The 15372-nt window shown below is 49.9% G+C and overlaps 1 protein-coding gene across 5 annotated transcripts in view; it reads right to left on the bottom strand.

Moving 5' to 3' along the window:
* Positions 1 to 15372, bottom strand: part of FGF13 (fibroblast growth factor 13) — a 196729-nt gene that overhangs the window by 102284 nt on the left and 79073 nt on the right. The window contains exon 1 of one of the 5 annotated variants that reach the window (XM_041459233.1): positions 6119 to 6295. The exons of the other annotated variants lie outside the window; for them this stretch is intronic. Within the exon in view, the coding sequence (XP_041315167.1) occupies positions 6119 to 6149 (31 nt within the window). The 5' untranslated portion in view covers positions 6150 to 6295. Of the gene's footprint in view, positions 1 to 6118; positions 6296 to 15372 lie in introns of those variants that run through there. 5 annotated transcript variants of the gene reach the window in all.

Below are 15372 nucleotides of genomic sequence, written 5' to 3'. Positions count from 1 at the left end.
GTGGGAGCTGGCCAACAGCAATTCTGTCGGTTTCCAGAGAAGTGCAAACCCCACAGAATGCTTTTTCTCCCAAGGCCACGGCTCCTGGGCAGCCCAAGGCTGCTGTCACTGAACACCAGGGAAATGCAAACCCCGTTTCTCCTGAGTGGCTCAGAGAGCTGACACCTGAGCACAGAGCCACCCCTGCCCAGGGCACAGCACACGGGAGCTGTCCCCAGCACTGGCTGCAGGACACTCACATTTCTTCATACCCAAACCAGCCACACTTCAGCTTTATTTTTGGCTCACTCTTCCTCACAGGGCTATGAAACCTGGTCAGATAAGGCTTTTGCAGGCTATCCAAGGCTAAATCACCTAAATGCACACCTCCAGCTCACAGCATTTTATTGCTGCAGCTGCTGGCATATGGAGAGCTCAGATGAAAACAAGCAAACACTGGGTAAAAACATTCTGGAAAAAGCTGAATATTTATGCCTCGTACACAGAAACCTGAGTGGCAAGTGAATGCTTCAGGTAGAGATAAAAGGAGTGACAGAAGAGTAACTTTTATCTATGCAGTCCACATTTAATGACTGCATGAACATTTGCAGATGATTAGGGCCAACCCAAGTGCTTTGTTGTTCCTTTGTTCCATTTCTGAAGGGTTCGGACTTTATTTATTATTTTTCTTCTTTTTTTTTTTTCCTTCTTCCCCCCCATAACTGCAACTAAATATAATTTTTGGCTTTTAAAGACCTCTTTCCATTTATAGAATCCAGCTGACAGGCTGGGGATGATGTTTCCTAGCTGAGGCATCTGCCTCCTTGACAGAGGGAGAGATAATCACGTTGGGTGCAGCAGGCTCAGCATCTCTGACAGGCTGAGGGTGTCAGAGCTCAGAGCAGCGTGTCTGGCCCCTCTCGTGTGTGCTCTGGAGGAGTTCAGCCCCAGCTGCAGGGGAGGCAGCCAGCCTGCAGTGCTGCTGTGCTGGGGACAGGGGACAGGAACAGGGGATGTGGTTGTACTTTCCAAAGTTACTCAATAACAGCAATCACAACCAACAATTGATAGGTAATTTTTCTAGTATACACAAATTAATCTTTGCTAATTTGACCTTAAATTACCAAAGTTTCATGATTCATTTTCCCATACAAAGTTGCAGGTAGGTTTGGTTTCTTGGCCACATTACTCATCCCCTGCATCCTTGTCCTTTGACTACTAAACTCTTTGCTCATATCTCGTTCTTTCAAACTTTACTTCCTTTGTGTATTTGGTAGAAATGCAGACTTGCTTCCTCCATTTTTACCTGTGTCTTTGAGCTCTGATTCTCCTGCAAAGTATCTTCTCATCTATTAGATTCGTTCAGCACATCCTTCTGCGTGACATCTGCACATCCAAAGCTGACATCCTACTCACAGAACAACTTCACACTGCCAGTCCAGAGCAGACAGGCAGCCCCTCTCCTAAAGAAACAATTCCACCCTTTGCCTGTGCCTTGCCCTGCAGGTTTCTGTTCCCAGCTCCACCTCAGCTCTCCCAGCCTGAGGGCAACTGTCCCAACCTTGTCCCATGCCCAGATAAAGAGTGACTGCCCTGAAGCTCCTGCCCTGGTGCTTCCAGGTGTGGAACACAAACCATGGCTTTGCTGTGGTGTGGAACACAAACCATGGCTGTGCCCTGGCGGTTCCAGATGTGGAACACAAACCATGGCTCTGCCGTGGTGGTTCCAGGTGTGGAACACAAACCATGGCTTTGCTCTGGTGGTTCCAGGTGTGGAACACAAACCATGGCTTTGCTCTGGTGGTTCCAGGTGTGGAACACAAACCATGGCTTTGCTCTGGTGGTTCCAGGTGTGGAACACAAACCATGGCTTTGCTCTGGTGGTTCCAGGTGTGGAACACAAACCATGGCTCTGCTGTGGTGTGGAACACAAACCATGGCTCTGCCGTGGTGGGCTGTGGTGTGGAACACAAACCATGGCTCTGCCGTGGTGGTTCCAGGTGTGGAACACAAACCATGGCTGTGCCCTGGTGGTTCCAGGTGTGGAACACAAACCATGGCTGTGCCCTGGCGGTTCCAGGTGTGGAACACAAACCATGGCAGTTTCCCCTGAGGACAGGCTGGTTCCAGCCCACAGGACCCTGAGCAGGCTCCTGACTCACAGGAGGGGCAGGACCGTGACACGACCGGGGCAGGGTGGGTTCACCCAGGGGCTCAGCTCACTGCCATTACAATTAAAATAAAACCTTGATGGGAAGGGCCACCTGTGGCTCCATGTGCAGAGCCAGCACCCGCACCAGGGGATTGTTATTCCAGCACCTGTCTGCTGTACGTCGTTGTTTTATTAATAGAAAGGATCACACACAGCCTGAGGTAAATTAAAATTCCAGTTCTGCTATTCCGTGTCATTGAAGAATATGCCAGGCTGTTGTTTGATTTGGTTTCTAGCAAAGCAGGCTAACAAACTTCCTTCCAAGCCATTAATTCAGATATGCAATAAGCCTAACACAACTGCACTGGCTCATTAAAGCAATTTGAGGTAACCTGCACTCATTAGAGCAGCCACCATCCATCCCCTGTGACTGCAGCCGTGTTTTCAGACAGCATCAGAGATGACCTGCTGTGCCAAATGCCTCTTCTGTCTCAGGAAAACTTCAGGGAAATAGCAAAATGGAAAACCCTGATTTGCTCAGGCTTTGAAATTCATTCAAATGCAAGACTATTATAACATTTTGAGTATCTTTTTTCATCCAGAAAAGGATTATTTAACTAGACAAAGAGAATTTCTTCACTAAAGACAGTACCACGATGATCGTCATGCAGGACACAAGTTTACAAATAAAATTGATAAGCTCCCTGCTACATCTGTTGGAAAGGACACTTTAACCATTCAGGAAAGCAAATACAGGAAGGACAAATTATCAGTGTGCCACAGTTGAAATAATAAGAACCAACCTGTGCCCTTGGTACACAGCCCAGGCTGCCATCAGTGTACCAAGCAGCTGCACAGAGCTGCTGCCCACACTTGGGGAAAAACCGTAAAATCCTCCTGTGCTTAATAAAGAAAGGACACCAGCAAGAAGGTACAAAGACAACTGAGGCAGCATTTAGCCTTTAAGCAGGGACATTTACAGGTGTACCAGTCATCAAGCCCAGGATAATTAAGCCTGGCCCTTGAACTACATCAACCCATTTAATAGTTGGAGGTGAAGCACAAAATCCTTGCGTGAGACCAATTTGGAGTCCTTCAGCACAGGAATTAAGCAGCTTAATTCAAAGCACCTTCTATGGACTTAGCACACTTAAAGAAAGACTTGTTCACCTAATGAAAGGGAGACAGGCACACAGAAGACTTTTGACCCTCTGCTACACAGTAAAATCAACTGCCCAACAACAACAACAAAATCACCTCTGTGCATGTTTGCTGTTTCCTAAACCTGTTTCTTCCAAGTCGGGTTCACAGCCAGCCCCGAACGATGGAAGCTGCACTGCCACAGTCCCAGCAGCCCTGCTCCGAGCTCACAGCACACGGACAGTCTGTTCAACTGCACTGATTTGTTTCTTTATTTTCATTCCAGGCCACTATCCCCACATACCCAAGCCACCAGAGCCGGAGAAGCACCTGGAATGTGCAAGGAGCGTTCTGGGACTAGAAGCAGAGTTGTCCTGCCCTCAGTGTCTCTCACCTGAGCTACAAAAACTCACTTTGTCTGGAAGGGACAGCACACCCTCAGTGCTCCCCGTGGCTGGCCCGGCTCAGGCTCACCCTGCTCTCCTCCCTCCCCAGGGCAGATCCTGCCCTGCACCCATGGCAAGGAACTGACTTCCACTTCCAAGAGAGGAGTAAGGAGAATTTCATCCAGTAACTTTCTTTCTGAAAACGCTTCTGAAGTTCTTCCTCAGTTCTTTTTCAGAAGCCTCCTGAGAAACCCACTAAATAATTAACATCTCTTATTTTGCTACGGTAACGTGAATACCTAATCTATTCCTTGGTAACTCCTATATTGCAAGAGAATAATGCTGCAGTGGGGCTCCAGAGAGAACTGGCACACTCCCTCCTGTGAGCCCCCTGCCCAGGCTCCGGGGTGGCTCACATCCCACCTCCAGCTCCACAGCCAGCCAGGGATTTCTGCGAACACCGCGAGGCACCGAGTGCTGGTGGCAGCAGGGAACAGCCAGAAAATCCCCCAGCCCCTCTGAGAGCGCTCCACCCTTGAGCTCAGCAGACAGCTCAGAGGGAGATCAGCCCCCAAAGCTCCACAACGCTCCCAAAATGACTCCTTCCAACAAAGCCCTGTTGTCTGGGACACTGTCAAGTGTTTGCTGCAGAACTGCACCACACACAGGCTCTGAAACGATGCAGCCTGTGTCCTGCTCAAAATCCACCTTCCCTTCAATAAAAGCTCTGTTATCAAAGCCAACAGATTTTCTTTTGATTTTTCTAAAAAACCAGTGTGCTCCTATTTTCTTCCAGATTTCAGTTCTAATTTTTAATGATTTTCCTGCCTATTGTGACCACATCTCAGTTTTGTTTTCCTTCCACTTTCTCTCTGGCCAAAAAAATCCACATAATTTAAGTTTGTTAACATTTCTTGTTTTCCTTCTGTATACAAAAAGATTTTAGGCATTAAAACACGGAAATGAATAAATCAAGAGAAGGACAGTGAAGACACATAATTACACAGTATTTTAGTTAACCTTCAGCCTTATTCCAGTGAAACAAATGAAGGAACTCCTCCAATCTCTGCAGAAATTTAGAAAAGAGCAGGCAGAATAAGAGCTGGGGGTATTTTAGTGCTCCAGGCTTGGAATTTGATCAATGAGTTACCTCTAGGAGTGTCCAAGGAGCCCCAAAGCCCAGATTTACCCCACTCTGAGGGGATGGATGGCTCTGCTCTGCCCTGGGTTTTCCAGGAGCCAGCCTGATGGAGGGAATGTGCATTTTCCATCTCTGCTGTTCCTTCTCTCTCTCACCTGTCCTATTTTGCCTTCCAGGAAGAGGGACAGACCTGCAACAGCAGCTCTCAAACACTGCCCAGCTGCCCCAGGATGTTCCTCCTCCCTCCCCACACCACTGAACACGGAGCTGAGACTCCATGAGGATGATGTTCCTTCCATGGAACGCTGGAACTCCTCCTCCCACCTTCCCCTCTCCATTTTCAGCTCCTCATCTCAACACCATCAGCACTTGCCTGAGCATTCACAGAGTGTCAGCACAATGAAGTACAAAGCTGAAATTCATGGAGAAGGACTGATAGCAGATAGGATGTTTTTAAAAAGACAGGTTACAATCAAACCAGTCAGTCTCCCAACTACTCTAGAGAGAAGCATTCCATTTCTGACATCAGGAGGAATTTTCCCCACCTGCACTGTCATCCTGAGGGTGAAGGAGACTCTTGGAAAAATGGAACAGAGTGTTCAAAACACCAGCAGATCACATGCAGTACAGCCATGCCTTCAAATTCATCAGAAGGTCACCAAGCCTGAACACTGAGAGCTAGGACCTATTTAAATATTGTCACTGTGAAGTGGATGTATCTTCATTTTGTCCAAAAGGCACCTCAAACACAGCAGCCCTACACACCGAGCTGTGGAATGTGCTCCAGTCCCACTCCTCAGCGAGAATGAAGGAATTAGCACTGCTCTGAATCACTCATCACAGACAGAGCCCCACTGGACTCCTGAGAGACTGATTACAGTGTCACACTCATTAGGCCAGAAGGAAACACGTTTTGTTGGAATCTAGGATTCTCTGCAACTGAGAAGCCCTCAAAGAAATAGAACAGACCAATTTATATGTTTAAAAAGTGAAATAAAGGCCTGGAATCATCAGGTTTCTAATGATCTCTATCAAATTACTGTCCCACAGCCACAGGGGTGCTGAAGGATGTGCAGCAGCAGCACCTCAGTGCTCCAGCACACCCCTATGGAAAGGGCTGAGGGGTCCCAGGGCAGGAGGGGTGCCAGCAAGGAAACAAGGGAATAACTGAGAGTCAGGGAGAGATGCTGGCAAAGCTTGTGGGCACAAGGCAAAGAGCTGCAGGGAGGAAGAGCAGAAAGCCTGTCCCAACAGCCACGCCACCCTGGTCTGGGGGTTTAACCTCTGGAGGAGGAGAAGAAAAGGCAGCACATCTCCTACCTTGAACTACGGCCTTCCACCTTGTCCCCATGCCATCTGTGCTGGGCTGGCTGCATCCATGGCAGGGCAAACCCTGCCCAAACCTCGCTCCAGCAGACACCGAGGCTCAGGGAGCGCCCCAGCAGCAACTGGAAAAATCTGGAGCAGGAATGCCCAGGAACGTGAACGCGTTCCACCCTCGTGCCTCCGTGTCCTGACACGCGTGGGTGGCAGCAGGAGGGGCCCGGGGCTGCACCCCGCTCTGCTGCCTGGGCAGAGGGACAGGAGCCTCAGCAGGGTGTGATGGAGAGCTGCCCGCGCTGCCTCAGCTCCTGCGTGAGCACAAGGCTGCAGCATCCTCCTGGGAATAGCATTTACATGGCATTTGTGCCTCCTTGGCTTGGGGTTTTTTCAGGCTGCTCCAGGCAACATATTTGTACTTCACTGGACACAGCTTTCCTAATAACCATCACTGCTCCTGGTAATTTTTAATGAGTAGATGCAAGGCAATTTCACTTCCTTCCCCCTTCAGAAAGAATTTATTAAAAAGATCTGTGTAGGAATAATAGACTCATAATCAGAGAAGCCACATGCCACGATCAGAATTAAAGGAGCCATCTGTTTCTTTACAGTCATGCACATCTCAAACAAAAAGTACACACATGACATATGTCATTACTTCCACTTTCCTGAGAGAAAATATTTGCCATGATTGCCTCCCACAGGAGCGCAGGAAGCTCCACCACCAGCTTGCAGTGCAGGAGGAACTCCTCCCACTGAAGCCCTCCAAGCAGGGGATTCAGGCTTTATCTCTGCCTCAGCCAACCCAGCAGAGCTTTTCAGGCCTCTGTGAATCCTTTGCAAACTTATTTTCCACAAGATTTGCATCCAGGGCTTGGCTTGCTGCTGCCCACCAGCACGAGCGGCTGCCCCGCTGAGCTCCACACACACACTTGTGTCTTACCATTTCAAAGTCACTTTAGGAAATCACACTGTTCACTGGATGATGTATTTTCATGTCAATATGTTGTAATATGCAATTTTTTACCCCCTTCATCTAATTCCAAAATGCAGTGATGGAAGCGGTGATGGAACCCAGACACTCCCAACTCCAGCTGCCAGGCAGTCCCGCACAGGGCTGGGAGCCCTGCCCCAGAGGCAGCAGCAGCTCTGCTCTCTGCCCTCTGCTCTCACCCCACACCCGTGCCCAGCTGAGCCATGAGCTGCAGTGACACTGCAGGTGGCACACCTGCCCACGGGCACAGGGAACGCCCCTGCTCGTGCCACCTCAGCGAAGCTGCAGGCCCAGACACCTGTGCATGAATCACCCAGAGCATCACTGTGCTCACACACACCCACAGGGCTCTGCTGGGCAAGGGACAGCAGGGCAGCGTGGGCACCACGGCTCCCTGGGCTCCTGCTGCTGGCAGTGCCCATGCTGGCACACAGCTGGCTGTGCCAGCGTGCTCCTTGGTGCAGCACAGCTCCCGGTGCTCCTGCTGCTGGCAGTGCCCATGCTGGCACGGAGGTGGCCGTGCCCATGCTGACACAGAGCTGGCTGTGTCCATGCTGGCACACAGCTGGCTGTGCCCATGCTGGCACGGAGGTGGCCGTGCCAATGCTGGCACGGAGGTGGCTGTGCCCATGCTGGCACAGAGCTGGCTGTGCCCATGCTGGCACACAGCTGGCTGTGCCCATGCTGGCACAGAGCTGGCTGTGCCCATGCTGCTCCTTGGTGCAGCACAGCTCCCGGTGCTCCTGCTGCTGGCAGGGCTGGCACAGCCACCTCTGTGCCAGCTCCCTGCACACTCCGGGGCGCATCCCCCTCAGCCCAAGAAGGAAATTGGCTCCCGTACATGTCTGCCCTGCTCCCAGGAGCTTCTCAGCTCTCTGGTGTGCTCAGATGGCACCTGGTCAGAAGGCAAGCAGGATCTGTAGGACAAGTGAAATAACCAGGAGCTCTTTAATCCAAGCAGAGTCCAAAGCCCTGAGCTCTTGCGGTGCAGGATCCCAGTGCTCACCCCAGAGGAGCAGTCAGGGCAGAGCTGCTCTGAGCACTGGCACTGCCCTGGCACATCAGGAGATGTCATCCTGGCCCTGGGACACGGCTGGCAGTGTCCTGCTCCCCCTGCCCAGCCCTGCCAAACACACCAGCCCTGACCCCCAGGGAACGGACCAGAGACAAACGTTCTGGAAAAAGCCTCTCCTGAAATGTGGTAAAATTCTTCCATCTAAAACGTCTCCTCCTCTTTTCCCTGCCTTGCCTCAGCTCAAACACTGAGGAGTTCAAGGCTACCTACTGTGCCCTGAGACACCGTGAAAGGATTTCTTCAGAAAAATCAAAGAGTGGCTTAATTTAAGTTTGTCTGACCTGGGCTGTTACCCTTGCTTTCAGTTATGGAAAACCTTTAAATAGGAACAGCAAAAAAAAAAAAAAAAGTTGTCTCTGGTTCTGCAGCTTTTCTCTCTGCAGGCCTGAATGTTTTTGCTGTAAGGTGCTCATGAGAGGCCAGGAGAAAAGCTCTGAAGTTCAACCACTGAACCCCGCAGGGGGATGCTCCCTCACCCACCTTTCTCCCTGCAGATCACCACGTGCACAGACTCTGATTTCATTACTGGCAGCGCTCTGTGCCCCGGAGATGTTCTGTGAATTCCCCGTGTCAGCTCCGTGCAAAGCACTGTCCTACCCCTGTCTATCCCCATTCTGCTTCTGTCACATCTTGCATTATCATGCAGCATTGCCCACCCATGGCAATCACTCCTCTGCCTTCATCACCTACAGAAAGCATCATGATGAAAGATGTTACAATGAGAAAAACCAAACAAAGCACTTCATTCCTTCATTCAAACACTGCATTAACCCTGCACATTTTTAAAGTACATTTTAAAGTCCTACAAACACACATACACACACACACACTGCACCTACTTTTTGTCTAGCCTTCTAAACACAAACTTGTGCAAACACAGAGATTTGCACTGGGGCTATGATCAATACCAGATTTGTGTTTCAGAGGCACAAAGCCAGGACAGACTTCACAATTCCCACCCTCTTCCATTCCACAACCACGTTCCTAAAGAGCTCTGTACACCGACACCTTACTTAACAAATAACTGAGCTAAGCCTCTGCAGAAGAAGAGGGCAAGGTGCAATCAGGATTTATTGGTGTTTCAGCTGTCCTTCTGCACTTTCACATCACTCTGCCTTCTAACACTTACACTCAGGGTATGTAGACAAACACATCCATCTGAAAATGCCCCGCGGAGCCGGCTGTGGGTGACAGCCGTGTGTCCTGCACTGTCACCTGCCAGTGCCACCGGCAGCACAGCTGGCTCCTCCTGGCACTTCTCACACCACCAGCCACGCTCAGGCTCGTCCTGGTGGCTGCCTCTGCTCCACTGGGATTGTCTCCCTGACCAAGCAGTTCCACCAGCAGCAGCTACCCACAGCTCCAGCTAATAAGTGCTATATATCATTTATTTTTATTTAACTTCTTCTAGCAATAGAGGAGGCTATTTTAAGACTTGGAAGGAAGAAAGCAATCATCCAGAGGAGCGTCAGCAAACTGAGCTCAGCCAAGGCAACCAGCAGTATTTCAGCAAAGCTCTTTCTGGATCCTTCCGTGGCGTCTTGCCTAACAAAGCCTGGCTGGAGCAGGCACAGCACACAGCCATGGAGGGAGGCACTGCCGCTCGCTGCTTGCGCAGGTCTGGGAATTCTCCTCTAACGCCCCTTTACAGGGGAGGAACCATCCAAGAAACCCGGGGAGGAACCATCCAAGAAGCCCAGCTTCTCACCATAAACCTGAAGCACCCAGAGCACAAAAGCCAAGCAGCCTGGAGCCGGGCTGACAAGGGACAGGGGCTGGCAGGGGACAAGGAGCACACAGATTGTTCCCTGCCACCTCACCTGAGGACACAGCAGAGCCCAGAGCTGCAGCCCGGGGAAATGCACACAGCTGGAGCTGAAGGTCCAGAGGGATGGGCAGGAGATGCCCGGCAGGGAGAGGCACTGCTCTGCTCTGTGCTGCAGCCCCTGGCTCCGCTTCAGCTTGAGGGCAAACTTCAGCACGGGCATCTGTTTATCGTAAAGACATCAAACCACCAGCCCATTTTATAAAACAAAAAGCGTTCTGAATGGAGAGTACTTCAGGCTAACCAACATGCTGCAAGGTTTCTTTTGGCTAATTAAAAAAGTTCTTTATAAATGTTTCTCTCTTTGCGTGTCTAATCTGGTTTCAGGTCTTAAAGCAGTATTTAAAAAAAAAAAAAAAGGCAGCTAGAAGATGCACAACAAGTTTTGGCAAAATAAAAACTTTTATGCAGAATTGACCTGATTCTGGAAGAAGCAAAATGTGAACACAGCATGGCATAATTGCATGAATTTGTTATTACAGTCATTCTAGCGACATCTGCTTCTTTCCTTGCCTCACTGATTTGCACATTACAAAAAGCAGACGGCGCTGGATGCTGGTCACTCAGGAAGGTCACCCCCTGCCTGTGATACATGCTTCCACCTTAATTATTTTAGGCTTAATTCTGACATAACAGGAATTTATTGCTATGCAGAGAATAACCATGTTCCAAAAAGTATCAATAGCAAAGCTGAAACACTTCTAAAATGGGACTGAAAGAATAAATTGAAAACAAATATTAGAAGAAGGGTTAATTTTCTGTCCCAACACTCCCAGGATTTCCACTGGGAGTTCTTTTTCATTGTGATTTATCAATTTTATTTTCTTGTTTTTTCCTTATCTCATTTCCATGTATCATTGTACCACGTTCAAGGTTTGACTGCCCTGCTCCTGCTGGAAGGGTGTTTCAGAAATCCAAGCACTACACAGAGAATACAGAAATCACCAGAGAGTATCATTAGCAGAAGGGTTATTATTACTTTCTCACTAATTTGCTCTTTTACTCATAATTAGACTGATCCTGCAGTTAGGCAATAATCAAACCTAATCAATAAGTCTGCACAAAAAGTAACTGAATTGGGCCAAATGCAACAACAAAGGGTAAAAAAATGGCATTAAATAGGTGCTGTCATAATTAAAGAGTGAAAGACACAATGGCAAAATTCTCCTCTCTGACCTGTGCTGTGCTGAAGGCACAGGGTGTACCTGTACTGTCATTTCTGAACTGGGGATATAAATGGCACTGTGACTTTCATGGATCTCCCTGTGCAAACAAAACCCAGAAAACCAAGATGGCAATGACAGAGCTGTAAAGGAAGAGAAAATTTTCACTGCAGCTTGAAGAGCAATGCAGTGGTAAGACACAAATAAAATAATGAATGAAGCTGCATGGCACATGGCTGAGATAAAAACCAGAGGTGCCACAGAGAGCATCACTGCCTGGGATGTGGGAAGTGCTGCAGGAGGGGCTGCCCAGTCCAGCTGGGCTCTCCGTGGGGTTGGGCAGCCCAGCCCTGCTCCTGCACTCTGTTCTCACCCTGAGAACCATCAAAGCTCCTGCCCCAAACCCAACAAAGCTCCTGCCCCAAACCCAAACCCAACAAAGCTCCTGCCCCAAACCCAACAAAGCTCCTGCCCCCAAACCCCTGGGATGCCTCAGCCCTGCACAGCCCACCCCAGACCTGCCTCCTCCTGCACACACCATCAGGAAGCAGAAAATTATTCCTATTCCACAATAAAACAAACCACAATTAATTGATTCTGAATAGACACAATATGGAAATTGCAATTACAGCAACTCCAGCTGCTGAGACAGAATGTGAACAGCAGCCATGGACTCTGAACTGCACTTGAACAGCACTTTCCAGAATTCCCAAGAAGAGTGATAAACACAGACAGTCCTGCTGTGAGACTGAAGTGTGTTTTCCTAAAAATATCTTCTTGTTTTCATTTTTTAATGCCTTTTCTAGACTTTTTTTTTACACTCCATGCATTAATCGGAATAATACAAAGTATAAATACGGCATGTGCCTGCCACAGCAATTACAGCACTGAGACCCACAATAAATCTTTAATGCAAATGCATTTATTGCAAAGTATCTGAAAGTATCGTAAGATATGCAGTAAGTTAAAAATGTCATATGGGACAGTCATAAAATCACAGTATGGCTTGGGTGGGAAGGGACCTTCAAAGACCATCCACACCAGCCCCCAAAAGCCCTAAAGCTGTTTCAGTCTTGAAATCTGATAAGAGGAAGGTGGAAGAGGAGAATGTCCTTTTCAATGAGAATTAAAAGGGATTACACTGTTTGGAATGATTTTTCCACTTCCATTGAAACACCAATCACAGCTCCCACTCCCAAACTCTCATCACTGTTGATGCACTGTTTACAAAACAGACAAAAGCAGAAGGTTTCTTTTCTTTTCACAGTGTATGATTCCTTCTGTTGGAATCCCCCCCACCCCAATGATGGTCATAAAATGAACAATATATTTTATCATTAGATACACACCCATGTCTCACACATTTATTGCTTTCTTTTAAGAGTCATTAGGTGAAACTTATAGAACAGGAAAGAAGCCCCAGTTGAAGTTCCATCAAAGTGAACTCACACCTCAGTCAGTTAATTAAATAATCCGTGCCAACCTGAGGGCTCTCACTCCTGTCACAACTGTCCATAAGCAGTGATGGTGATAAAATATTAGTTCTGAACTGCTCTCATTAATATTAAGCTGAACCAAACCACAGAGTTCAAACTTAATTTAACTGGCATTAAAAAGAAGTGTGGGCATCTTTAAACTGCACAGGCATTGATCTTTGTGGTCAATACTTCTTTTATTTAAGGATATTGAAAAGTTTAAGGTAACAGAAGCCTTTCCAGTGAGAAATGCAGGCTATTACTACAGAACCCAGTGAAAAGCTGTCTGGTTTTCACATGCTTCACTGAGAAAGTGCCAGAGGTAATGAAGACCCATTGCACAAGCCCAACTGCCACGAAAAGAGAGCCAGCTTTGAAAGGGATCTATTTTTAGAGGGATGCTAAAGGTCAGCTAGCTGAGGCCTTTAGTCATGCAATGTCATCCCCATGCTAAGCCTGAAGATGCTTTGGAACAAGGTATTTGCTATACAGTAAATGGCAGATTTTTTTCCAACACATTACTGATTTGCAAGTTCACCTTCAGCAAACAGTGCCAAAAGTGCTCTCAGGAAAAAGAAATGGCACAATTACAACTTGAGCATGAGATAGAAAATGTCTGTAAAAATATAATGAGAGCTTCTGGAATGCTGCTATGATCCTGCTCCCATGAGAACAGCAAGAATCAGAGGATCATATTTTTAGGAAAACATGCAACATTTCAAGTTCCTGAAGAGCCACCGAAATGTCATGTGGTCTACAGGAGGCCAAAAAACCACCGTGTGTGTGCAGGCCATGCTGCAGGCTGGCTGCACACATGTACCCCCAAACCACCCCCCTGGACAGGGGGTACCTGAAATGCCCCAGGGGTGCAGGAGCTGCCCCGGGGGACACCCAGCAAAGCCCCCCCAGCTGCCCAGCCAGGAATCCATTCCTGCCTGAGAGCCCTGGGGAGAAGGGTGGCAGCAGGCAGGGCAGGGGCCCAGCCCAGCCCGAGCACAGGGGCACAGGGACCCCCAGAGCCAGCGGGGCTGGATGAGCAGCGCCAGGGCTGAGCTACGGCACGGAGACACACGGACTGCAGCTGCAGAGAGCAGCCGGGAGAGAGCCAGCATGGCCAGGGCAGGGCAGGGCAGGGCAGTGCCAGGGCCAGGACCAGGGCACAGGCAGTGCCAGGGGCCAGGGCAGTGCCAGGGGCCAGCCAGGGCCTGTGCCAGTGCAGGTGTGGCCAGTGCAGGTGTGGCCAGTGCCAGGGGCCAGGCAGGGACAGTGCCAGGGCAGGGCAGTGCCAGGGGCCAAGGCAGGGCAGGGCCAGGGCACAGCCAGTGCCAGGGGCCAGGGCAGGGACAGTGCCAGGGCAGGGACAGTGCCAGGCAGGGCACAGCCAGTGCCAGGGGCCAGGTGTAATCAGTGCCAGGTGTGGCCAGTGCCAGGTGTGGCCAGTGCCAGGGCCAGGCAGGGCAGGCAGATGTGCAGCCACACAGGGCAGGGACAGTGCCAGGGCAGGGACAGTGCCAGGCAGGGCACAGCCAGTGCCAGGGGCCAGGGCAGGGACAGTGCCAGGGCAGGGACAGAGCAGTGCCAGGGCCAGGGTACAGCCAGTGCCAGGGGCCAGGGCAGTGCCAGGGCACAACCAGTGCCAGGGGAGGGCAGTGCCAGGGCAGGGCAGTGCCAGGGCACAGCCAGTGCCAGGGGCCAGGGCAGTGCCAGGGGCCAGGCAGGGACAGTGCCAGGGGCCAGGTGTGGCCAGTGCCAGGGCCAGGCAGGGCAGGCAGATGTGCAGCCACAGCTGGGCAGCAGGCAGCAGTCCATGCCAGCAGCAGGGAGGACTGGCTGCAGCACTGTGCAAACCACATCTGCCCTGCCTGTCCAGCCTGGCCTCCCAGAGCTGGGCACAGCTGCTCCTGCCTGGACACAGGAGCCAGCCCCAAGGTTTCTATGCATCATTTAACCCCTTTGCACTTGCCAACAGAAGTTTCTTCCCTTCTGTGAAGCCCCACTTTGGCTCTTCTGTCTGAGGTTTCACCTGGGATGTCTGAGTTGAAATTGAGCCACTCTTCACCTTGGCAGCTCACAGAATCATACAAAAAGAACCCTCTCCCTCCTCCTCTCAGCACGTAAGTGTGAACCCTCTCTGCCAGCCCTCGGCCACCACCCTGCCTCTGTTCTGGATGCAGTTTGCCACAGCAAATATGAACAATCTCAGGTATTAGAGGCCAGGATCTGTGGCTGGGCAGGGAATGATGGCAGTGCTGCCAGGGAGTGAGATGAACAGCAGCACAGAAGGTCACTCCTGACACACGCCTCTGAACTCGCAGAGAAAATCAGGGCCTGCAGTGGAAGCCAGGGCACTTCCACACATCCTTGTACACAAACGGCACCAAAGAACGGCAGGGAAGGAATTCATGTTTCAATTTGCAAACTAAACTTGTACAGCAAACTTGTAGAGAATCAGAACATGATGAATTTTGACAGCTTTGTCAAAAGGAAGAAAAAAAAACAACAGAAAAAAGACTGGAGGAAAGAACACAAGAAGGAAAGGCTGACCCTGCTGGTCCAGGAGCCATTCCAGCTGGAACATCACCAGCACTGCTGGCACCAGGCAGAGCAGGGTCCAACTAATTCCTGTTGCTTTCAGAGTCCATGCACCTGACAGGAGAAAAACTGCAGTCCTTGAGGATGCCAGATGTGACTGAATGGCAGGGGAAAGGAGGCAGCCTGATCT

Source organism: Pyrgilauda ruficollis, unplaced genomic scaffold (assembly GCF_017590135.1).
Source record: "Pyrgilauda ruficollis isolate IOZ18807 unplaced genomic scaffold, ASM1759013v1 scaffold133, whole genome shotgun sequence".
In the NCBI taxonomy this organism is placed as follows: Eukaryota; Metazoa; Chordata; class Aves; order Passeriformes; family Passeridae; genus Pyrgilauda; species Pyrgilauda ruficollis.
This window is presented reverse-complemented; position numbering and strand designations above follow the sequence as displayed.